This window comes from Staurois parvus, unplaced genomic scaffold (assembly GCF_062004578.1).
Source record: "Staurois parvus isolate SC_StPar_1 unplaced genomic scaffold, SC_StPar_1.0 ptg000058l, whole genome shotgun sequence".
In the NCBI taxonomy this organism is placed as follows: Eukaryota; Metazoa; Chordata; class Amphibia; order Anura; family Ranidae; genus Staurois; species Staurois parvus.
The window spans coordinates 5,920,446-5,940,331 of record NW_028317854.1 but is presented as its reverse complement, the minus strand read 5'-3'; the positions used below and the strand labels follow the sequence as shown (position 1 = coordinate 5,940,331).

General features: G+C 42.2%; 1 protein-coding gene across 3 annotated transcripts in view; it reads right to left on the bottom strand.

The window, feature by feature from the left end:
- Nucleotides 1-1,478: 1,478 nt before the first annotated feature.
- GUSB (glucuronidase beta) overlaps nucleotides 1,479-19,886 on the bottom strand; it is a 48,459-nt gene continuing 30,051 nt past the window's right edge. For 2 of the 3 annotated variants that reach the window (XM_089668461.1, XM_089668463.1), the window contains 2 exons: nucleotides 16,793-16,928; nucleotides 1,479-3,656 (listed from right to left, as the gene is read on the bottom strand). In XM_089668461.1, coding sequence (XP_089524587.1) covers nucleotides 3,548-3,656; nucleotides 16,793-16,928 — 245 coding nt within the window. In that variant the 3' untranslated portion in view covers nucleotides 1,479-3,547. Of the gene's footprint in view, nucleotides 3,657-16,376; nucleotides 16,929-19,886 lie in introns of those variants that run through there. The other variant, XM_089668462.1, reaches the window with a different exon arrangement.

Here is a 19,886-nt window from a genome sequence, read left to right as displayed (position 1 = left end):
TTTTGCCCATGTGACTGCAATTTTTTTAAGTCTCATTGCACTCTGTTCAAAGAAAAAAAAAAAAGCAGATTTGAAAATAAAAATCCTTCACTTGTTAATGAACTGTGAGTCCAAATACCTCTCAAAGGGAAAACAAAATTAATCTGGTAATCAGACATTTCATACAAGGTTTTTATTAACTGATTTTTAAGAACAGTTGCTATACCTCTACATTAGTTTAAGGAAATAATTGTGTTGTGAATAAAAAATATTTAGAGTAACTACACTGCATTTGAACACCAAAAACTCAATTTAATTCCTTATTAAATATTCACAGCAAACTCATCCATCCATGCCCCATGCTTTATTTTGTTGAGGAATCCCTTCAAAAAACACCCCCCTAGCATTCTGGCCTTGACTACTTTGAGTAAGGGCAGATGCTTAATGTAGAATTCACTTCCTGAAATTGATATACCCTTAGCTCAGGCATGCAGGTGGGTGGGGGTGCTTAATTGGGGATACTTCTCCCCCTGAAGACCCCTGTGATGTATGACGACATTGCCTAGCCCTGGAAACCAGGAAGTAAGAAATGTAAAAATTTAAACATGCAAATATGTTATACTTTCTCTATTTACCGATGCTATAAGGATTAAAAACAGTCCATATTGATTGAGAGATTGTAGTTCCACTTTAAGCTGAGCAGATATTTTGATACATAAAACAGTGTGGCCAGATTATGGCTATCGCTCCCAGTTGGTGCTGCATAACTTCCTTTCACTGTTAGAATGATTTTGTTTCTGTGATTATAAAGATGTTGACTGTACAGACCTAGAGCTGCTAGACCTGAAGTTTCCCCTTTGTGTAAATTGTTGAAAGCATGGCCAAATGTTAGGTGTTTGTATGGTAAAGTTCCCCTTAGAACAGTGGTTCTCAACCTTCCTAAGGCCGTGACCCTTTAATACAGTTCCTCATGTTGTGGTGACCCCCATCCATAAAATTATTTACCCAGAAATTATAATTCATGAGTGTCGTTTTACCTCCAATACTGCTGCTTTCAACACAGCAGCTGCTTTCTACACAGTAGCTGCTCTTTACACATTGGAAATATGTGTTTTCTGATGGTCTTAGGGGACCCCTGTGAAAGGGTCGTTCGACCCCCAGGTTGAGAACCACTGCCTTAGAATGTATAATTGTTTTACTCCTGGGTAATCAGGAAAAAGTAACTGTGAAATCTCATAGGTGCTACAAATGTCTTCAGTGCTCTTTTTCAATGGTTGTATAAAAAAAATCTTTATGTAATATGACTTTTTTTGGTATAAAATAAATGTAGAAATAATTCTCTGCTATAAATATTTACTTTGTTTTGAGCATGACTGAGAGATGTGCACGTGTCAAACACTGGGAGGCAAGAAAAAAAATAAAATGTATTTGCCTTTGTTGTGGCAGAATGAATGTGTTTTGTGTGTGTGTGTAAGAATTTCCTGTAGTTACTAGATAACTTGCTGTCCTTGTGTTTTATTTATTTGAGGTACTTATATAGCACTGTCAGTTTACGCAGCACTTTATATACATATATTGTACATTCACATCAGTCCCTAACCCTCAAGGGGTGTACAATCTAAGGTTCCTAACTCACATTCATACATACACATACTAGGGACAATTTAGACAGGAGCCAATTAACCTACCAGCATGTCTTTGGAGTGTGGGAGGAAACCAGAGTACCCGGAGGAAACCCACGCAGACACAAGGAGAACATGCAAACTCCAGGCAGGTGGTGCCGTGGTTGGGATTCGAACAAACGACCCTAGTACTGCCGGGCGGAAGTGCTAACCATTTATCCCTTGTGCTGCTTCTGATTCTGACCACCTATCGCTGAAGAGCCCAACACCTTCTTTCCATAACGATATCTTGTTTTGAGTTTGAAACTTGGTCTACTGTATTGGTCCTAGGGCCTTTTGAGAGTTTTATGGTGGGGAAAGATCTTTGGTTAAGGGAAATCATTTTATATCAAGGTCTACAGAGGGGCATTAGTATGCACAAAATGCTTAAAGTTATTATAAAGGCTATAGTCTTTTTACCTTAATGCAGTCTCTGCATTAGTGTAAAAAAAAAAAACCCTTCCTCAATATAATCACATATTCCTCCTCCCCTTCCCAAATCCTTACCTGAACTTGATCCTGATTCAGCACTGTGCCCAAGAACAGCAGCACTGCTCTCTCCTCACTGGCTATGGATGCAGTTGCAAGTGCCATTTGCTGCTGCTAATTAGATCCTGAGGAGGAAATAGGGGTGGGTTAGGGCTAAGCTAGCCTGGCTTGGGATCATAGGGCACTTGCCAAGGAGGAGTGGATGTTGCTGCCTGGGGCCCCTAGAAGAGGATGAAAAGGACCATTCTGTACAAAACCATTTCACAGGGCAGGTAAGTATGACTTTGGAAAGGTATTTTTTTTTTTTTATTGCTTTAAAGCCTAACTTGAGGTAAAAATGAAACTCAACTGTATTGTGCATCAGTTACATTACTCATTTTAGTCTTCTTGCCAAAAACTTCTTCCTTATCCATCCTCCAGTGTAAAATGACCATATTTATAGTTTCATCCAAGAGCCAAATGAATTTCCCACTGTGAGGACTAGTCATTTTCCTTGTTTGTTCTCTTTTTGGGCACTGGTCCTCTCACCACCTCCATGTGTTCTCCTGCGTCTGGAACATAGAGAGGATCGGTCACTGGAAGTATTGTCTTCACCAATAGGAGGTGTTCAAATAGTGCAGGCAGTGATGTGGACACCTGAAGGAGGACTCCAAAAAGTAAAGAGAAGGACCTTTTGGGTATCTGTGACTTCAAGTAGATAAAATAGGCATTTGCATAGGTTTAGTTGGAGGGCAGTGGAAGGTGGGCTTTAACCATGGATGGGCTAGGACAGCAAAATATTACAGGTTTTCTTTTTTGTAGCTAACAGGAGTAGAACCCAAGGCATATAGGCTCAGTTGCACCAAAATCTGATTTCAAAATGATGATGTGTGATCTAACATCTCTATTTCAGCTGTAACAGTCCAAAAAAAAAAATCTAGTCAGAATTTTATTGAATGCCAGTTTTGGGTGGCTCTGTTGGTTACACCACCAGCCCAGACAAATATCAATTTAAAAGTTGACTAAGCCAGGTGGGAAGTTGTTGGCTGAACAATAACTGCATGCTGATTGAATACAGTAGCCATCAGTGCAAATTCCTCCATCCATACTAGAAGGGTAGAGTTAGCGTGTGTATGCAGATGTGACAAAATCCTAGAAATTATAGAAGTTCTTATCTACATCTTGTTCTAGGTCAGCTACACAAGGAAATGAAGGTAGACAACAATTTTCATAAGGGTAGTTTCAGCAGTAGCTCTTGTTTTTTTTTCAACGTAATGTAATATTTGCATTATGTTTTCAGTGCTTGTGGCTGTAGATATTTCAAATGCTGCAGAAAGAAAGTTGATTGGAATTAAAACAAATGGCAACAGAAAGCATGGCAGGAGTAGGTTTCCTCAAACACATGGAGATAAAATATGTATCCTATAGTTAGTGTCCAACTAATTCACGTGACAATTGGGCCAGTTTCTGGTCTGCCATACCATCCAGTTCTTGTTCTTCTTACAGTGTAAGTCTTGAGTGGCAGAATGTTCCCATGTATTTGAACAGCTAGGAGAGAGATGATACCAACAGTTAGTTTTTTTTTTTTGAAGTGTCTTATTTAGCCACTAGCCTGCAGGGCACTTATACCTCCTTCCTGCCCAGGCCAATTTCCAGTGCTGTCAAACTTTGAATGACAATTGTGTGGTCATGCAACACTGTACCCAAATTAAATTTTTATCATTTTTTTGTGGTAGATAGAGCTTTATTTTGGTGGTATTTAATCACCTCCTGGGTTTTTTATTTTTTCTTAAACCAAAAACTACTGAAAATTTTAAACAAACTTTTTTCTTAGTTTTTTTTTATAAAATTTTGTAAATAAGTGATTTTTCTCCACTGATGTGCGCTAATGAGGCTGTACTGATAGGTGGCATTGACAGGCATCACTGATGGGCACTGAAAGGTAGCACTCATATATGGCACTGACAGGCTGCACTGACTGGCATTGATAGGTAGCACTGATGGGTAACACTGAAATGTAGCACTGAGCTGGCACTGATGGACACTGACAGGTGGTGCTGCTGGGGCAACACAGCTCATCAGGACACACTAATCATCAGTGCCCTGATGATCAGTATAAATGTCCCCTGTGAGAAATGCTGATAACTGGCATTTCCCTGTTTTACATGTGATCGGACAAAGCTGAGCACATGACTGAGCCGACATCTTCGCCTTTTTCTGTAGATTGGTGATCTGCTGTGTCTGAGGGACACACCGCCGATCGATGCGTTCCGGGAGCTGCGCATGCGTGGTTAGAATGGGAGGATTTCATATGACGTTCTCCCAGAACAAGAGAACCATCTTGCACCTGTCATCTTACTATATGGTGGGTGGGAGGTGGCCAAACAACTGTCATCCTCTGTATTACTGTTTTGAGTTTAATAGTGTCTCAAATCTACCTGCAACCTTTACATTGCCACACTACAGTCCTGCCATTTCTAAGATGTGGAAATGCAACCGCAGTACCAGTCCACTGGGAAAAAGAATAAAATCCTTGCCTGCAAGAGCTAGTGCCAATGGAGAGCTCTGAATTCACAATGCTCCAGGAGAGCCGACCCAGAGGTAATTGTAGGATAATGTGTAAATGTGCGTTGCTAAACTGGGCAAGTATAAGCAAACAAGGAGGGTCTAGCTAGGAACTGTAGTGCTGACCAGGAGGGGGAACATATGAATGGCCCAAGCAAATAAGGCAACACACCTCTGCCTGGTATCTATACCACTATCTGGTAACATAATGCAATACTTTGACAATAAAGCACAGCATGTGTGTATGTTATATATTTTTCCTAGTTGTAACTGTACCCATTGATGAAGATCTGCCTATGTGCAGTAGCCAGACACGTAAGAGTTTGGGTACCTGCAGGTCTTGCAGCAGGAGAATGAAAGGCATTGATAAGAAGGGCTACACTAAACACTATTGCCAAAAGTGTGCATGTTCATACATAATCACACAGATACACTATATTGCCAAAAGTATTGGGCCAGCCCTCCAAAGCATTGGCTTCAGGTGTTTCAATCTCCTCCATGGTCACAGGTGTATAAAATCAAGCACCTAGGCATGCAGACTGCTTTTACAAACATTTGTGAAAGAACAGGTTGCTCTCAGGAGCTCCATGAATTCATGCATGGCACTGTGATAGGTTGCCATCTGTGCAGTAAGTCCAACCATGAAATTTCCTTTCTACTAAATAAAATATTCCATGGTCAACAATTAGTGGTCTTCTAACAAAGTGGAAGTAACTGGGAACAACAGCAACTCAACCACAAAGTGGTAGGCTATGTAAAATGACAGAGCAGGGTCAGCACATGCTGAGAGCACAGTGCACAGAAGTTGCCAACTGTGTGGCAATGGCTAAAGACCTCCAACTTCATATGGCCTTCAGATTAGCACAGCTTCATGGATTGGATTTCCATGGCCAAGCAGCTGAATTCAAGCCTTACATCACCAAGTGCAATGCAAAGCGGATGCAGTGGTATAAAGCATGCCACCACTGGACTCTTGAGCAGTGAAGATGTGTTCTCTGGAGTGACCAATCACGCTTCTCAATCTGACAATGTGATGGACATGTCTGGGTTTGGTGGCTGCCAGGAGAATGGTACTTGCCTGACTTAATTGTGCCAAGTGTAAAGTTTGGTGGAGGGGGCGGATTATGGTGTGAGGTTGCTTTGCAGGGGTTGGTCTTGGCCCCTTAGTTCCAGTGAAGGGAACTCTTAAGGCGTCAGTATACCAAGACATTTTGGACAATTTCATGCTCCTAACTTTGTGGGAACAGTTTGGGGATGGCTCCTTCCTGTTCCAACATGACTGTGCACCAGTGCACAAAGCAAGGTCCATAAAGACATGGATGAGCGAGTTTGGGGTGGAGGAACGTGACTGGCTTGCACAGAGTCCTGACCTCAAGCAGATAGAACACCTTTGGGATGAATTAGAGCGGAGACTTCAAGCCAAGCCTTCTCATCTGACATCAGTGCCTGACCTCACAAATGTTCTTCTGGAAGAATGGTCAAACATTCCCATAGACACACTCCTAAACCTTGTGGACAGCCTTCCCAGAAGAGTTGAAGATGTTATAGCTGCAAAGGTGGGCAGGTGGTGCAACTCAGTATTGAACCCTACAGACTAAGACGCCACTAAAGTTTGTGTGCGTGTAAAGGCAGGCGTTCCGATACTTTTGGCAATATAGTGTATAATTGCTTTAATTCTTCTCCTGCCTCACCTGAGAGTGCCTCAATCCTTGTTTATTTATATGTACACACACCTATATGAACTAGCATGTAATCTGTCAGCAAATGGTGTGGCTTCTTAGATTGGTGTTTGCTTTGTTACAGCTTGCCTATCAACGCAGACAAGTTAAACAAGACCTTGGATTCTCTGCCCTGAGAGTAGAAACAAGGCAAGCAATCGAATGCTTACAGCACCAAAAAAAGACAGATGGGAATTTTACTCTAATAACCAGTGCTTCCAAATAAAACAAGTTCTGTCCAAACAATTTGAGTGTCCCTGGCAAGAGGCAGAAAAGTATAGTTCAGTCAGACACCGTATACAGCAGATTGAAAAGCATGTTGATAAAGGACCACAGCCAGCAACAGCAAGGAAAGATATGAAGTATAATTTTAGACATAAAAAGAAATGTACACGTAATAAGTAACTTAGTTACTAGTAGACACTTAAGTGCATGCCTGTTACTTGTAGTTATTAGCCACTTAAAAATGTATGTACAGCTAAACATTTTTGCTGGAGCATCATGGCAGTAAATGATGATTTGTGTCTGCATCCCCTCTCTCGCATTGGCCTGGATATCTCATACATGAAGCATGGGAGAGGTAGGAGGAGTTTGTAGTGAATGTGGAATTGTTTATAAAATGGGCCCCAACAAACTGTATGCAGTTTTAAGGCAGTATACATAACAGCGGCCCAGGAACCAGTTAGCAGACCATCGCAGCAGATTGTTGACAACAAGTGGTTCTTGGGGAGTCTTTGAGGGCATCACCAAGGGACTTCTGAAGTGGACTTTGCACTATGTCCTCAGACTGCAAACTGCCCTTGTGACATAAGCTGCGTTTGGTACAACATAGCAGGAGGGGTGGATTTTCTTCACCACTCATGCAACTTCAGCCTAGGCTACATCACTCCACTGACCCTGTTCATTTTCAGGTCTCTGGATGCGTTAAAGCTACAGGCAGTTTCACAATTAGTGATAGCTCCGTATTGGCCCAGGAGCCTGTGGTTTCCCTTGCGTCTGCATTTGGCTGTGGAAAGACCAATAACTTGCTATTCAGGGTATACTATCACAGGAACACAGCTTGTATCCATGTCTTAAAAAAAACTGCACATAACAGTATGGAATTTGAAAGGGAAAGGTTAGAGTACATGGGATGTTCTCAAGCTATGATAGACACATTAATGACAGTCAAGTGTACACAAACAGTGTGTACTACTTTATATGGGAAAATTATCTTACATTTGCATCTTAAGAGATTTTGGGACACCCTCGTGCTACAAGCCTACATCCTGAAATTTCTTCTGCAAGAACTGGATAAAGGTCTAAACACAAGTTCCTTAAGAGTGCAAGTTTAGCCCTGTCCTCTCTTGACATCTTGACAAATATTAGGTGGGCATCAAACCCTCTTGTGGAAAGATTCCTGAAATGTACTCTCATAAAACTACCAACAAAGTGAACCTTTCCAAAATGGGACTGGTATGTGGTGCCTGAGCTCCTTTTAAGAGGCCTGTTTTACTTTCCTAGAGAAATTTGGAACTTGACAGTCTTTCTGCTGGTTTTTATAGTCCACTAAGTATGTACTGGTGATACCGAAAGCAGCAAAGATTGCATCACTTCCAGTTTCAGTCTCATGCAAACAAGCCATTGTCCCAGATCTCTCCATGAAAAGGACCTGTCATGGCCCATGCTATCACAAGGGGTGTTGCTGATCCCTTGTGATAGCAATAAAGTTGATAAACTAAAAATTAATAGTACAGTGTTAAAAAATGTAAAAATGTATTTTATAGTACAGTGTTTAAAAATTAAATTTAAAAGATGTAACTAAATAAAATGTAAAACAAATTGAAAGTCCCCCACACGTTAAATGGCAATTGCATCACACGTGAGGTATCGCTGCGAATGTCAGAGCGAGAGCAATAACTCTAGTTCCAGACCTCCTATGTAAATCTAAAGTGGTAATCTGTAAAGGCTTTTAAAGCATCGCCTATAGCGATTGGCCTAACATCATCTTTTATATTTTACCAAACAATTAGGTATTATATTGTGTTTTAGTGCATGGTGTTTTTTTAAATGTCTTTTTTTTTGTTTACATTCTGTCAGCGGGGTAATCCCTGCAGACATGAGGGATGAGCCATGGCTGTTAGGGAGCTGGCGGCACCGGTTCCGGATCTTGGTAGGATAACCATTGCTAAATGGTTTTAAAGCTGCAGTCCGTCTGCGGTAAAATAACATGCAAGACAAAAGATGGCTTTCAGCAAACTATACCAGCTAAAATTTAAAGCCAAAAGAGATCTAGTCTATTCAGTCAGTGATCTATATTTCAATGCCAGCATCAGTCATATTAGGCTTGAGGAATTTAATCCATTCAGCCATGGCCTGGCATCAAAGAATTACTGCCAGAACGCACCAAAAAGAACATGGCCCTAAAAAGAGCTTCCAGTGTTTTATAAGTGAGGTTCTTGTAAGAGATGACCGGATACACAGGTGGAAGAAACCACTTGATAACAAACACCTCATTAAGGAGGTATAGTCCCAACAAACGTTTGGGAGGCACAAAAGTCTGATCGCAGTGCTTCCAATTCTCAATGCCAGGATATTGTATTCTGACAGCGGCACCCACAGCTGTCAAAATACACTGATCAACGGCTGTAGTTGCTGACCAAGAAACATTTTCCAACATGTCTTTCAACAGATGTTCAAACTATTTACTTCTGTTGAGCAAGGATGGTCACACACTGATCAAAATTTAGACCGTTTGGAAGGAACAGGCCAAATTTCGATCAGTGTGTGGTCATCTTTAGAGCTTTGTGGGGCATAAAGCAAGAGAGAGTACTGGTAGATGCATTAGGCCAGGGGTGTCAAACTGGCGGCCCTCCAGCTGTTGCAAAACTACAAGTCCCATCATGCCTCTACGTTTGGGAGTCATGCTTGTAACTGTCAGTCTTGCAATGCCTCATGGGACTTGTAGTTTGGTAACAGCTGAAGGGCTGCCAGTGTGACACCTGTGCATTTAGCTGATCATCCAGTTTGAGGGTGTGGCACACTGCATCAATAAGGCCTGAAACCTTTGCAAGCCTCTTGAAGTCCAATGGAACCTTTATTTCTGTTCTTTTTAGAGGTCTGACACTCCCTTCTGAGCCAGCTCTAGTTCTTACTCATGTGTCAAGCTCTGCAATAGAACCTCTACTATCATAGAGCAAAGGTCCCGCTCTGCAGCTCCTGGAAGGGGGAAAGACTTTTCTCTCAAGCTGTGGCTACTTTAGAAAAAAAAAAACAAAATTGTAAGACATTGAACATATTGAGGGGTATTTAAGAAGACTCATGTGACCAGAATCTGGAGCAGCTGTGCATGGCAACCAGTTAACTTCTAGCTTTAATTTTCAAAGCTAAATTAAAAAAGCTTGAGCTAGAAGCTGATTGGTTACTGTGCATAAGCTGCTCCAGATTATGTCTGCTCCAGTGTTATTTTTTTTATGTGCCTGGAATCTATTTAGCCGGTTTAGACTGAAGGTTTAGTTGGGTGTTAAGTTACAATACAAAGCCTCTTTTTCAAAACAACACAAAACTGAACACAATTTAAGGCAAAAAACACAAGAGCTGCCATCACTGAACTGTTTTTGAAGGGCGGTCATGCTGGCCACTGCCATTTATCTTGGTAAGTCACTGAGCCTGAACAAGCATAGGGCCTATTATTTTTGTCCCTGTTAAAACCTGTGTTTTGAAAGACAAAAGGTAGCCAGGGAACGAGCATTCTCAAAAGGAAAGTTCAGCTATGGCAGTTGTTAGGTTTTTCATAAGTCCCTTTGGGCACCATGGTTTTCAACATTGGTGTAAAAAGATAAAAAAATGTCAATGCAGGGTAAACTACTAAGAATGAAGCTAAAATTGATTATGAGAGGCACATTGCTGAGGAGTGTAAAAATGATTTTAAAACATATTAGTAAAAAATCTAGGTGTGAACATATTGGCCCCATAAAATGATCAGGAAAACATGGTCACAAGTAACAGGGAGAATTCAACTATAATTAAATACATTCTTCTCCACAAAAGGGGAAGTTACGCTTGTCTGCACCCCCCCCCCTTCTACTGCCACATTTGGCACTTTATGGGGGGGGGGGGGGGGGCGATGATCTGAACCAGAAATGTTGCCCCCTCTTTCCCCCTGCAGCCTTCTGGGACACTTCTAAGGTCCCAGAAGACTGTGACCCATTAATAAAGCGTAGTGCGCTTTGAGCATGTGTAGTTGTAGACCGGCCGTGAAGCCACATTTCCGGTTTCCATTACTGAAGACGCCGGCTCCTGCACCTGAAGCCGATTGAAGAATCTACTCAGGTGAGGACATCGCTGAATCCCTGGACAGGTATATTAACTACTTGCCAACCGCAGATAGCCGAATGACGGCTACACTACAGCCGGCTAGTTCTGGGAGGGCGTCATATGACGTCCTCCCAGAACACGCTCTCCTGCGCGCCCCCAGCGATCTCCATGATCGCTGTGTCCGTAGGACACAGCTGATCACGTGATGTGGTAAAAGGCCAATCACAGCGGCCTTTTATCACGCGATCAGCCGTGTCCAATGACACGCTGATCACCGGGAAATGCAATTGCCGGTTCTCGGCTGTACTTTCCTCATGCTGTCAGAGCGCGAGGAAAGTACTGCCGAGAACCGGCAGTTGTCAAAGCAGGGATCGGCACCGATCATCAGTGCCCAGCAGTGCCACCCACCAATTTCCCCACCTGTGCCCAGCAGGGCCACCCAGCAGTGCCACCCACCTGTGCCCATCAATGCAGTGCTGCCAGTCAGTGCCCAGCGGTTGTGCCAATCAGTGCCCATCAGTTGCACCAGTCAATGCCTAGCAGTGCCGCCAGTCAGTGCCACCTATCAGTGCTGTCTATCAGTACCCATCATCAGTGCCACCTCATTAGTGCTGCCTATCCGTGCCACCTATCAGTGCCGCCTCATCATCGCACATCATTGAAGGAGAAAATTTACCTGTTTGAAAAATTTTATAATAGAAACAAAGAAAAATTTTTATTTTTTCAATTTTTTTGCACTTTTTTTGTTTTTACGCAAAAAGTAAAGCACTCAGCAGTGATTAAATACCACCAAAAGAAAGCTCTATTTGTGAGAAAAAAAATGATAAAAATTTCATATGGGTACAATCTTGCATGACCGCGCAATTGTCAATCAAAGTGCGACAGCTCTGAAAGCTGAAAATTGGGCTGGTAAAGAAGGGGGTATAAGTGGTTAAAGTCAGCAGCTACAGTATTTGTAATTATAATAAGGATCTAATTCACTGCCAAAATGTGAATCAAACTAAACTAAAAAGCAGCAAACACCGCAAAGTCTTCCACCACTACACAAAAGTAAATAAAATAAAAAAATAATGCTGCGCTATAACTAACCCCTAACTCACTGTGTAAGAAAAATATAAATCAACAAAAAAGTAAACATCTGACAGAGCCTCAAACCATAAGATGAATACCCTTCAGGGCATCAATAAATAATTCTAAGCTCTATCCTCATAAAGGATAAGACCTACTACTAACCATAGTGTGAAGTGACACACAATACAAAATAAATAATTAAATAAAGTGACACAAAAGAAAATAAGGTAAACACCTGGTTGACCCCCTACCAGGGAGTATATAAAATACTTCAAATGAAGCACTAAACACGTGACAAATGTGATATTAATTCATACATAATAAGTGAAATGGCAACAAGTTCATATAAGAGGCATTCTGCAATGACGATAAATCCACAATATGTAATTCAGTGAATCTTCCCCTTTGGTGTGCTGTGCTATCCACCACCACCAGGGATCCCTGATGAATTCACGTAATGTGTGACGCAACACGTCAAAAGGAAGTGTGGTGACATAATTTCCAGTACAGTGACAATCGCTACCATCTTTGTCCATGCTGTTTGAGGGTGACTATGCCTTTTACCATATGTGAGTGCACTCTTTGCATTATTTGATAATTTTTAATAAATGGAACCCTACTGCACTATTAGGAGCCCCTGTCTTTTATTGCATATCTGAATATTATACCCTATGGGTTCCAGTGATATGGAGTTTCCAGCGGCCAGGACACATGGAGGAATGAGGAAAGGGAGTTATGCCTAATCTAACCTGTTATGTGGATCAACTTGTGGAGGCGAGCGTGCACACTAAACGGGAAGATTCACTGAATTACACGTGGATGTACCATCATTGCGGTATTGTTGCCATTTCACTTCATTATTTATGTATGATTTAATATCACATTTGTCACGTGTTTAGTGCTTAATTTGTAATGTTTTTATATACTCCCTGGTAGGGGGTCAGTCAAGTGTTTACCTTATTTTCTTTTGTGTCACTTTATTTAATTATTTATTTTGTATTGTGTGTCACTTCACACTATGGTTAGTAGTAGGTCTTATCCTTTATTAGGATAGAGCTTAGAATCATTTATTGATGCCCTGAAGGGTATTCTGTCGGATGTTGTTTACTTTTTTGCTGATTTATATTTCACTTACACAGTGAGTTAGGGGTTAGTTGTAGCGCAGCACTATTTTTTTTGTATTTTACAGTATTTGTAGCTGCTGACTTAAGCCTGGAACCTGGCTTTAACCACTTGCCTACCAGGCACTTATACCCCCTTCGTGCCCAGGCCAATTGTCAGCTTTCAGCACTGTTGCACTTTGAATGACAATTGCACCATCATGCAACATTGTACCCATATGAGATTTTTTATCATTTTTTTCACACAAATAGAGCTTTCTTTTGGTAATATTTAATCACCGCTGGGTGTCTTTATTTTTTGTGCTATAAACAAAAACAAAAAAAAGCAAAAAATTTGAAAAAACATTTTTTTTGTTTCTATTATAAAATTTTGCGAACGGGTAATTTTTCTCCTTCACTGATGTGCGTTGATTGGGCAGCACGGATCGGCAGCACTGATGAGGTGGCACGGAAAAACAGCACTAATTATGCTACACTGATGGGCAGCACTGGTGGGTGGCACTGCTGGGCACTCATAAATTGCACTGCTAGGCAAAGGTGGGTGGCACTGATCATCAGGGCACTGATGATCGGTGCCGATCTGTCCTCTGCCAATTGCCGGTTCTTGGCAGTACTTTCCTCACGCTGCAAGTGCAGTAGATAACCGGCAACTGTATTTACCCGGTGATCTGCTTTGTCATTGGACACAGTTGATCACATGGTAAAAGGCTGCTGTGATTGGCCTTTTACCACATCACATGATCAGCTGTGTCCATAGGACACAGCTATCATGGAGATTGCCAGGTGACCGCTGCTGGGGGCAAGTGGGAGAGCGTGTTCTGGGAGGAAGTCATATGACGCCCTCCCAGAACTGGACAACCGCGCTGTAGCTGTCATTTAGCTATAGTGCGGTTGCCAAGTGGTTAATAACAGGTTATCGAAAGTACCTTTGTGGCTGAGGAGACCAGTGCTGAAAAAAAGACTAGAAAAACTTAAATCACTTGGACCGTATAGCTAACATCTGAGAGTCCTCAAAGAACTTAGCAATGTTAAAGCCAGACCATTCATAATTTTTAAGGACTTCTTACGGACTGGAAGGGTACCAGCTAATTGGCCAAAAGCAATCGTGGTATCAATTAAAAAAAAAAAAAAAAAAAAAGGGCTGAGATATATACCTGGGAAGGGTATATATTCAAGAATTTGCTGATGAAAATAGTATCACTAATAGTAACCAACATACATTTATGAAGGGCCGTTCTTTCCAAACCAACCTTTTAACATTTGTGAGGAGTTGAGCTCTAATTCTGATAGAGGAAGGCATGTGGATGCAGTGTATCTGGATTTTGTTAAAGCATTTGGATACAGTACCCCATAAACACTCAATTTACAAATTATGGTCTTTTGGCATTGATGATGTAGTATGTACCGGGATGAAAAACTGGTTGCAGGGGTGCATCCAGAAAGTAGTGAATAATGGCATATTTTCTGATGATCTGATGAGTTGTAAACGGGACACCCCAGGGCTCTGTCCTGGGATGTATTCTGTTTAGCCTGTTCATAAACAATATAAATAGTTCAATCTCAGATGACGATACAAAGATAGGCAGGGCTATAGCTTCACAACAAGATAGCAACTTTACAAGAAGACCTATTAAAATAGAGAGGCGGGCAACTATATGGCAAATGAGGTTTAGTACTGAAACATGTAAAGTAATACACTTGGGAACTAAAAATATGAATGCAAGTTACTCACTAGGGAGAGAACCTCTGGGGGAATCAAAGATGGAAAAGGATCTGGGGGTCCTAGTAGATCCCAGACTTTACAATAGTGTGCAGTGTCAAGCTGCAGCAATCAAGGCCGGAAGACTATTAGCATGCACTAAAAAGGACATATACTCAAGAGATAAAACTCTAAATCTACCACTTTACAAAACCCTGGTTCAGCCACAACTTGAGCATGCTATCCAGTTTTGGTAACCAATCCTGAGGAAGAATGTCCCTGAACTGGAGAGAGTCCAGAGAAGGGCAACACCACTAATAAGGGGACTGGTGGAGGACCTCGATTATGAGGAACGACTTCAAACATTAAGCTTATTCTCCCTGGTAAAGAGGCGCTTAAGAGGGGACATGATAGAAATATACAAATCTTTGAATGGTAACTATCATTGGGAGTAAACTATTTAATCTTTAGTTTCTAAGGAAGACACATGGCCACACAATGAAAACAGACAAGAGGCAGTTAGTTAATAAACTGCGGACGGGGTTCTTTACTGTTAACACTTTCCCACCTGGCCTATAGCAGATTGACGGCTGGGCGGGACACTCGCCGTTGTGACTGGGTGTCATATAACGTCCTGTCAAAACGAGCTGCTCACGTGGCCGCGGGGCTGCGCAGTGGTGCGATCTGTCACCGGTTGTCTCCACGGGACACAGACGATGATATATCACTACACCAGGCCCGTTGCCAGTGTCATGTGACCGCTGTGACCAATCACAGCAGATCACATGTCAATTGTATACAATGGATGGCTTCCTGTCATGCCATCCATTGTATACAATTATGTTGTTAGCTGTGACTGGTCAAGGCAGTCACATGATACAGACAGGACCAATCACAGCCCATCTGTATCATGTTATCAGCTTTGTCCAATCACAGCTAATCACAACAAAAGACTGAATGAATCAGTTTCATTCAGTAACAATGATTGCAAATATCAATGAAATACACTGGTATTGGCAAACATAATGTGTTAAAAAAAAAATTCTGATCACTTGCCCAGAGTAGTTCAATGTTACTATGGTAAGATTGTATTGCTTTGGTCAGAGTGTGCTGAAAAAAAGTAGTAAAAAAAGAAAAAAATTTAATAAATAATAATAGAAACATTTGAAAAAAATTCAAATTCAATTATTATTATTTTCACCAAAGAAATGTTTCAGAATAAATTTTGACCTAAATTTATGAAGAAATGTTATTTATTTGCAAAATTTTATAACAGAAATGAAGAAAAGTGTGGTTTTTTTTTTTTTAAACGTTTCAGGTGTTTTTTGTTTTATTTAGCAAAAAATAAAAAACTCAATGGTTATTAAATACCACCAAAAGAAAGCTCTATTTGTGTGAAACAAATTATAAAAATTTCATATGGGTACAGTGTTGCATGACCACGCAATTGTCATTCAAAGTGAGACAGCGCTGAAAGCTGAAAATTGGCCTGGGCAGGAAGGGGATAAAAGTGCCCAGTATTGACGTGGTTAAAGCAGTAAGAATGTAGAACCCCTGCCCTTGGTGGTGTCAGCGGGGAATAGGTTTCATAGCAAACACAACGTACAGGGATATTGAAAGTTGTAGAGACAGACAGACAGACTGGTGTCTTCATTCAACCTTACCAACTTTGTCAAATTTTTAATTAGGCTGCTTTTATGGTACCGGAATTAAAAACACTCTTACTGTACTCACAACTATAGCAACAATCAGAAAATTAGTGGAAAAAACATGTTTCAAGTAAATAAAATTACACAAATTTCATTGTATTAAAAATTTATTCATCAAAACACTGTTGATTGATCCAATTAAGTGCACAATTATCTCATGCAGATGCCAAAAGAAACCTCCGCACAAATCAAAAAGTAACTTACTAAATTACATATACAGAATACAAGAATCATCATTCAAAAAAATTAATTCCCTTATGTTAGAAAAATAACAAAATTGAAATTGCTATGAGCTTGCAATTTCAAACATTCAAGGCACCTTTGTATCACAAGTCTTTATGTAACGATTGCATCATGGTTTGGAAGACTGGGAAGTTAACATTTCAGTACTATACCCTTGTTGACATAATTGTCATGTAGTCAGTCACAGCAGGCAGGAATTCTGTAAGCCAGTCTACGGCAGGCTCTGGAAGCACCAAATATTATAATGAAAACCATTTAATACCTAGAATTTGGTTGAGAGTGACACCAAGTTTCATTGGCCAGTTTCCAGTATCTGTCCCGCAAAATGAAAGCAGATGTTTTGGGCTGTCGTTGGCGAGTAAAGATGCCTTTTTTGTTGCCAATAACTCTTGTAATTCCTGAGGTGGGAAAATAAAATGAATCCATAGAGAATTATTATTATAATACAGGATTTATATAGCGCCAACAGTTTGCGCAATGCTTTAAGATATAAAGGAGACAGTACAATTACAATACATTTCAGTACAGAAGGAATATGAGGGCCCTGCTCGTGCAGTTTACAATCTAAAGGGAATGACAACAGATCACATTTTAACTGGCAACTTTCTAACACAACATACATTATAGACCTGCATCCTGTAAAAGTATAGTGTAGGTCAGGGGTAGGCAACCTTTTTGAGCATAATGTGCCGAAAATTTTTTTCAAACAAATTTAGAGCGCCAGCTATATAGAAAAAGGTCAACTTCACACACTCAATCACAGAGGATTTTTCATAAATGCTGTAAAGGACGTGAATAACAGTAAGAAATGAATATTGAGCTTTGCGCCTTCACACGTCAAATCAGCCCAATTCCTGCACTATAGACTTCATATCACCCATATCCTGCATCTCTCCATCTCAGATCAGCCCCAACTCCTGAACCTTCACATCTCAGATCACCCCAATTCCTGCACCTTTACACCTCAAACCAGCCCAATCCCTGTGCTATAGACCTCAGAACACCCCAATTCATGAACCTCCACAGCTCAGATCAGTCCAAATTCTTGCACCTTCACAACTCAGATCACTCCAATTCCTGCACCATCACACCTCAGATCCTCCAGTTCCTGCACATGCACACACCTCACATCACCCAAATTCCTGCACCGTCACATCCCAGACTAGCCACAATTCCTGCACCTTCACATCAACCCCAATTCCTGCATCTTCACACCTCAGATCAGTCCAAATTCCTTCACCATCAGAACTCAGATCAGCCCCTAATCCTGCACTTTCACACCTCAAACCAGCCCAATCCCTGCACTATAGACCTCAGAACACCCCAATTCCTGCACCTTCACACCTCAGATCAGCCCCAATTCTTGGACCTTCACATCTCAGATCAGCCCCAATTCCTGCACCATCACACCTCAGATCAGCCCCAGTTCCTGCACCTTCACACCTCAGATCAGCCCCAATTTTGGAACCCTCACACCTCACATTACTGCCATTCCTGCACCATCACACCTTTGATCAGCGCCAATTCCTGCACCATCACACCTTAGGTCAGCGCCAATTCCTGCACCATCACACCTTAGGTCAGCCCCAGTTCCTGCACCATCGCACCTTAGATCAGCCCCAGTTCCTGCATCATCGCACCTTAGATCAGCCCCAGTTCCTGCACCTGCACACCTCAGAACAGCCCCAGTTCCTGCACACCTCAGATCAGCCCCAGTGCCTGTACCTGCACACCTCAGATCAGCCCCAATTCCAGAACCTTCACACCTCAGATCACTCCAATTCCTGCACCATCACACCTTAGATCAGCCCCAATTATTGCACCTTCACACCTCAGATCACCAGAATTCCTGAACCTTTACACCTCAGATTAGCCGCAAACTCTGCACACCTCATATCAGTCCCAATTCCTGCATTATCATATGTCAGATCACCCCAAATCCTGCACCTTTACATATGAGATCACCCCAATTCCTGCACCTTCACATATGAGATCACCAGAATTCATGCACCATCACACCTCAGATCAGTCCAATTCATGCACCACTTAATTAGTTGTTCCCAAAAGCTGGTTAATTACCAGTCCAATATGGGAGTAAGCAGGTTGAAGTGTCTGACTAAACACCAGGACCGGATCTAGCCTGCCTGATGTGGGGGTGCAGTAAAAAAAATGTCAAAATGTCAGGGGGACACAGGATGGGAGGTCAGCAAGGCAGTATACAGGGGTCAGCAAGACAGAAGACAGGGGCCAGCAAAGCAGAAGATAGGGGTCAGTAGGGCAGAGGACGGGGACAGCAGGGCAGGGGACAGGAGTTAGTAGGGCAGTATACATGGGTCAGCAGGGTGGAAGACAGAGGTCAGCAGAGCAGAAAATGGGGTCAGCAGGGCAGAGGACTGGGGTCAGCAGGGCAGGGCTCAGCATGGCAGAGGACTGGGGTCAGAAAGGCATAGGACGAGCATCAGCAGGGCAGAGGACTGGGGTCAGCAGGGTAGAGTATGCACATCAGCAGAGCAGAGGACTAGGGTCAGCATGGCATAGGGCAGGGCTTAGTAGGGCAGAAGACAGGTGTCAGCAGGCCAGAGGACTGGGTCAGCACAGCATAGGCCAGAGGATTGGGGTCAGCAGGGCAGAGTACGCACATCAGCAGGGCTGAGGAAGGGCGTCAGCAGGGCAGAAGCTGGTGTCATAGCAGAGCACGGGCGTCAGCGGGGCAGAGGATGGTGTTACTGCTAACACGGCACTCAGCAAACCTGCAGGGGTAAGCAGAGCAGGGCTCAGCGGGGCAGAGGATGCATGTCAGCGGAAAACAACTGTGGTGGATGACCGAAGAATTCTTTCCCTGGTGAAGAAAACATCCTTCACAACAGTTGGCCAGATCAAGAACACTCTCCAGGAGGTAGGTGTATGTGTGTCAAAGTCAACAATCTAGAGAGGACTTCACCAGAGTGAATACAGAGGGTTCACCACAAGATGTAAACCATTGGTGAGCCTCAAAAACAGGAAGGCCAGATTAGAGTTTGCCAAACAACATCTAAAAAAGCCGTCACAGTTCTGGAACAACATCCTATGGACAGGTGAGACCAAGATCAACTTGTACCAGAGTGATGGGAAGAGGAGTATGGAGAAGGAAAGGAACTGCTCATGATCCTAAGCATACCACCTCATCAGTGAAGCATGGTGGTGGTAGTGTCATGGCGTGGGCATGTATGGCTGCCAATGGAACTGGTTCTCTTGTATTTATTGATGATGTGACTGCTGACAAAAGCAGCAGGATGAATTCTGAAGTGTTTCGGGCAATATTATCTGCTCATATTCAGCCAAATGCTTCACAACTCATTGGACGCCGCTTCACAGTG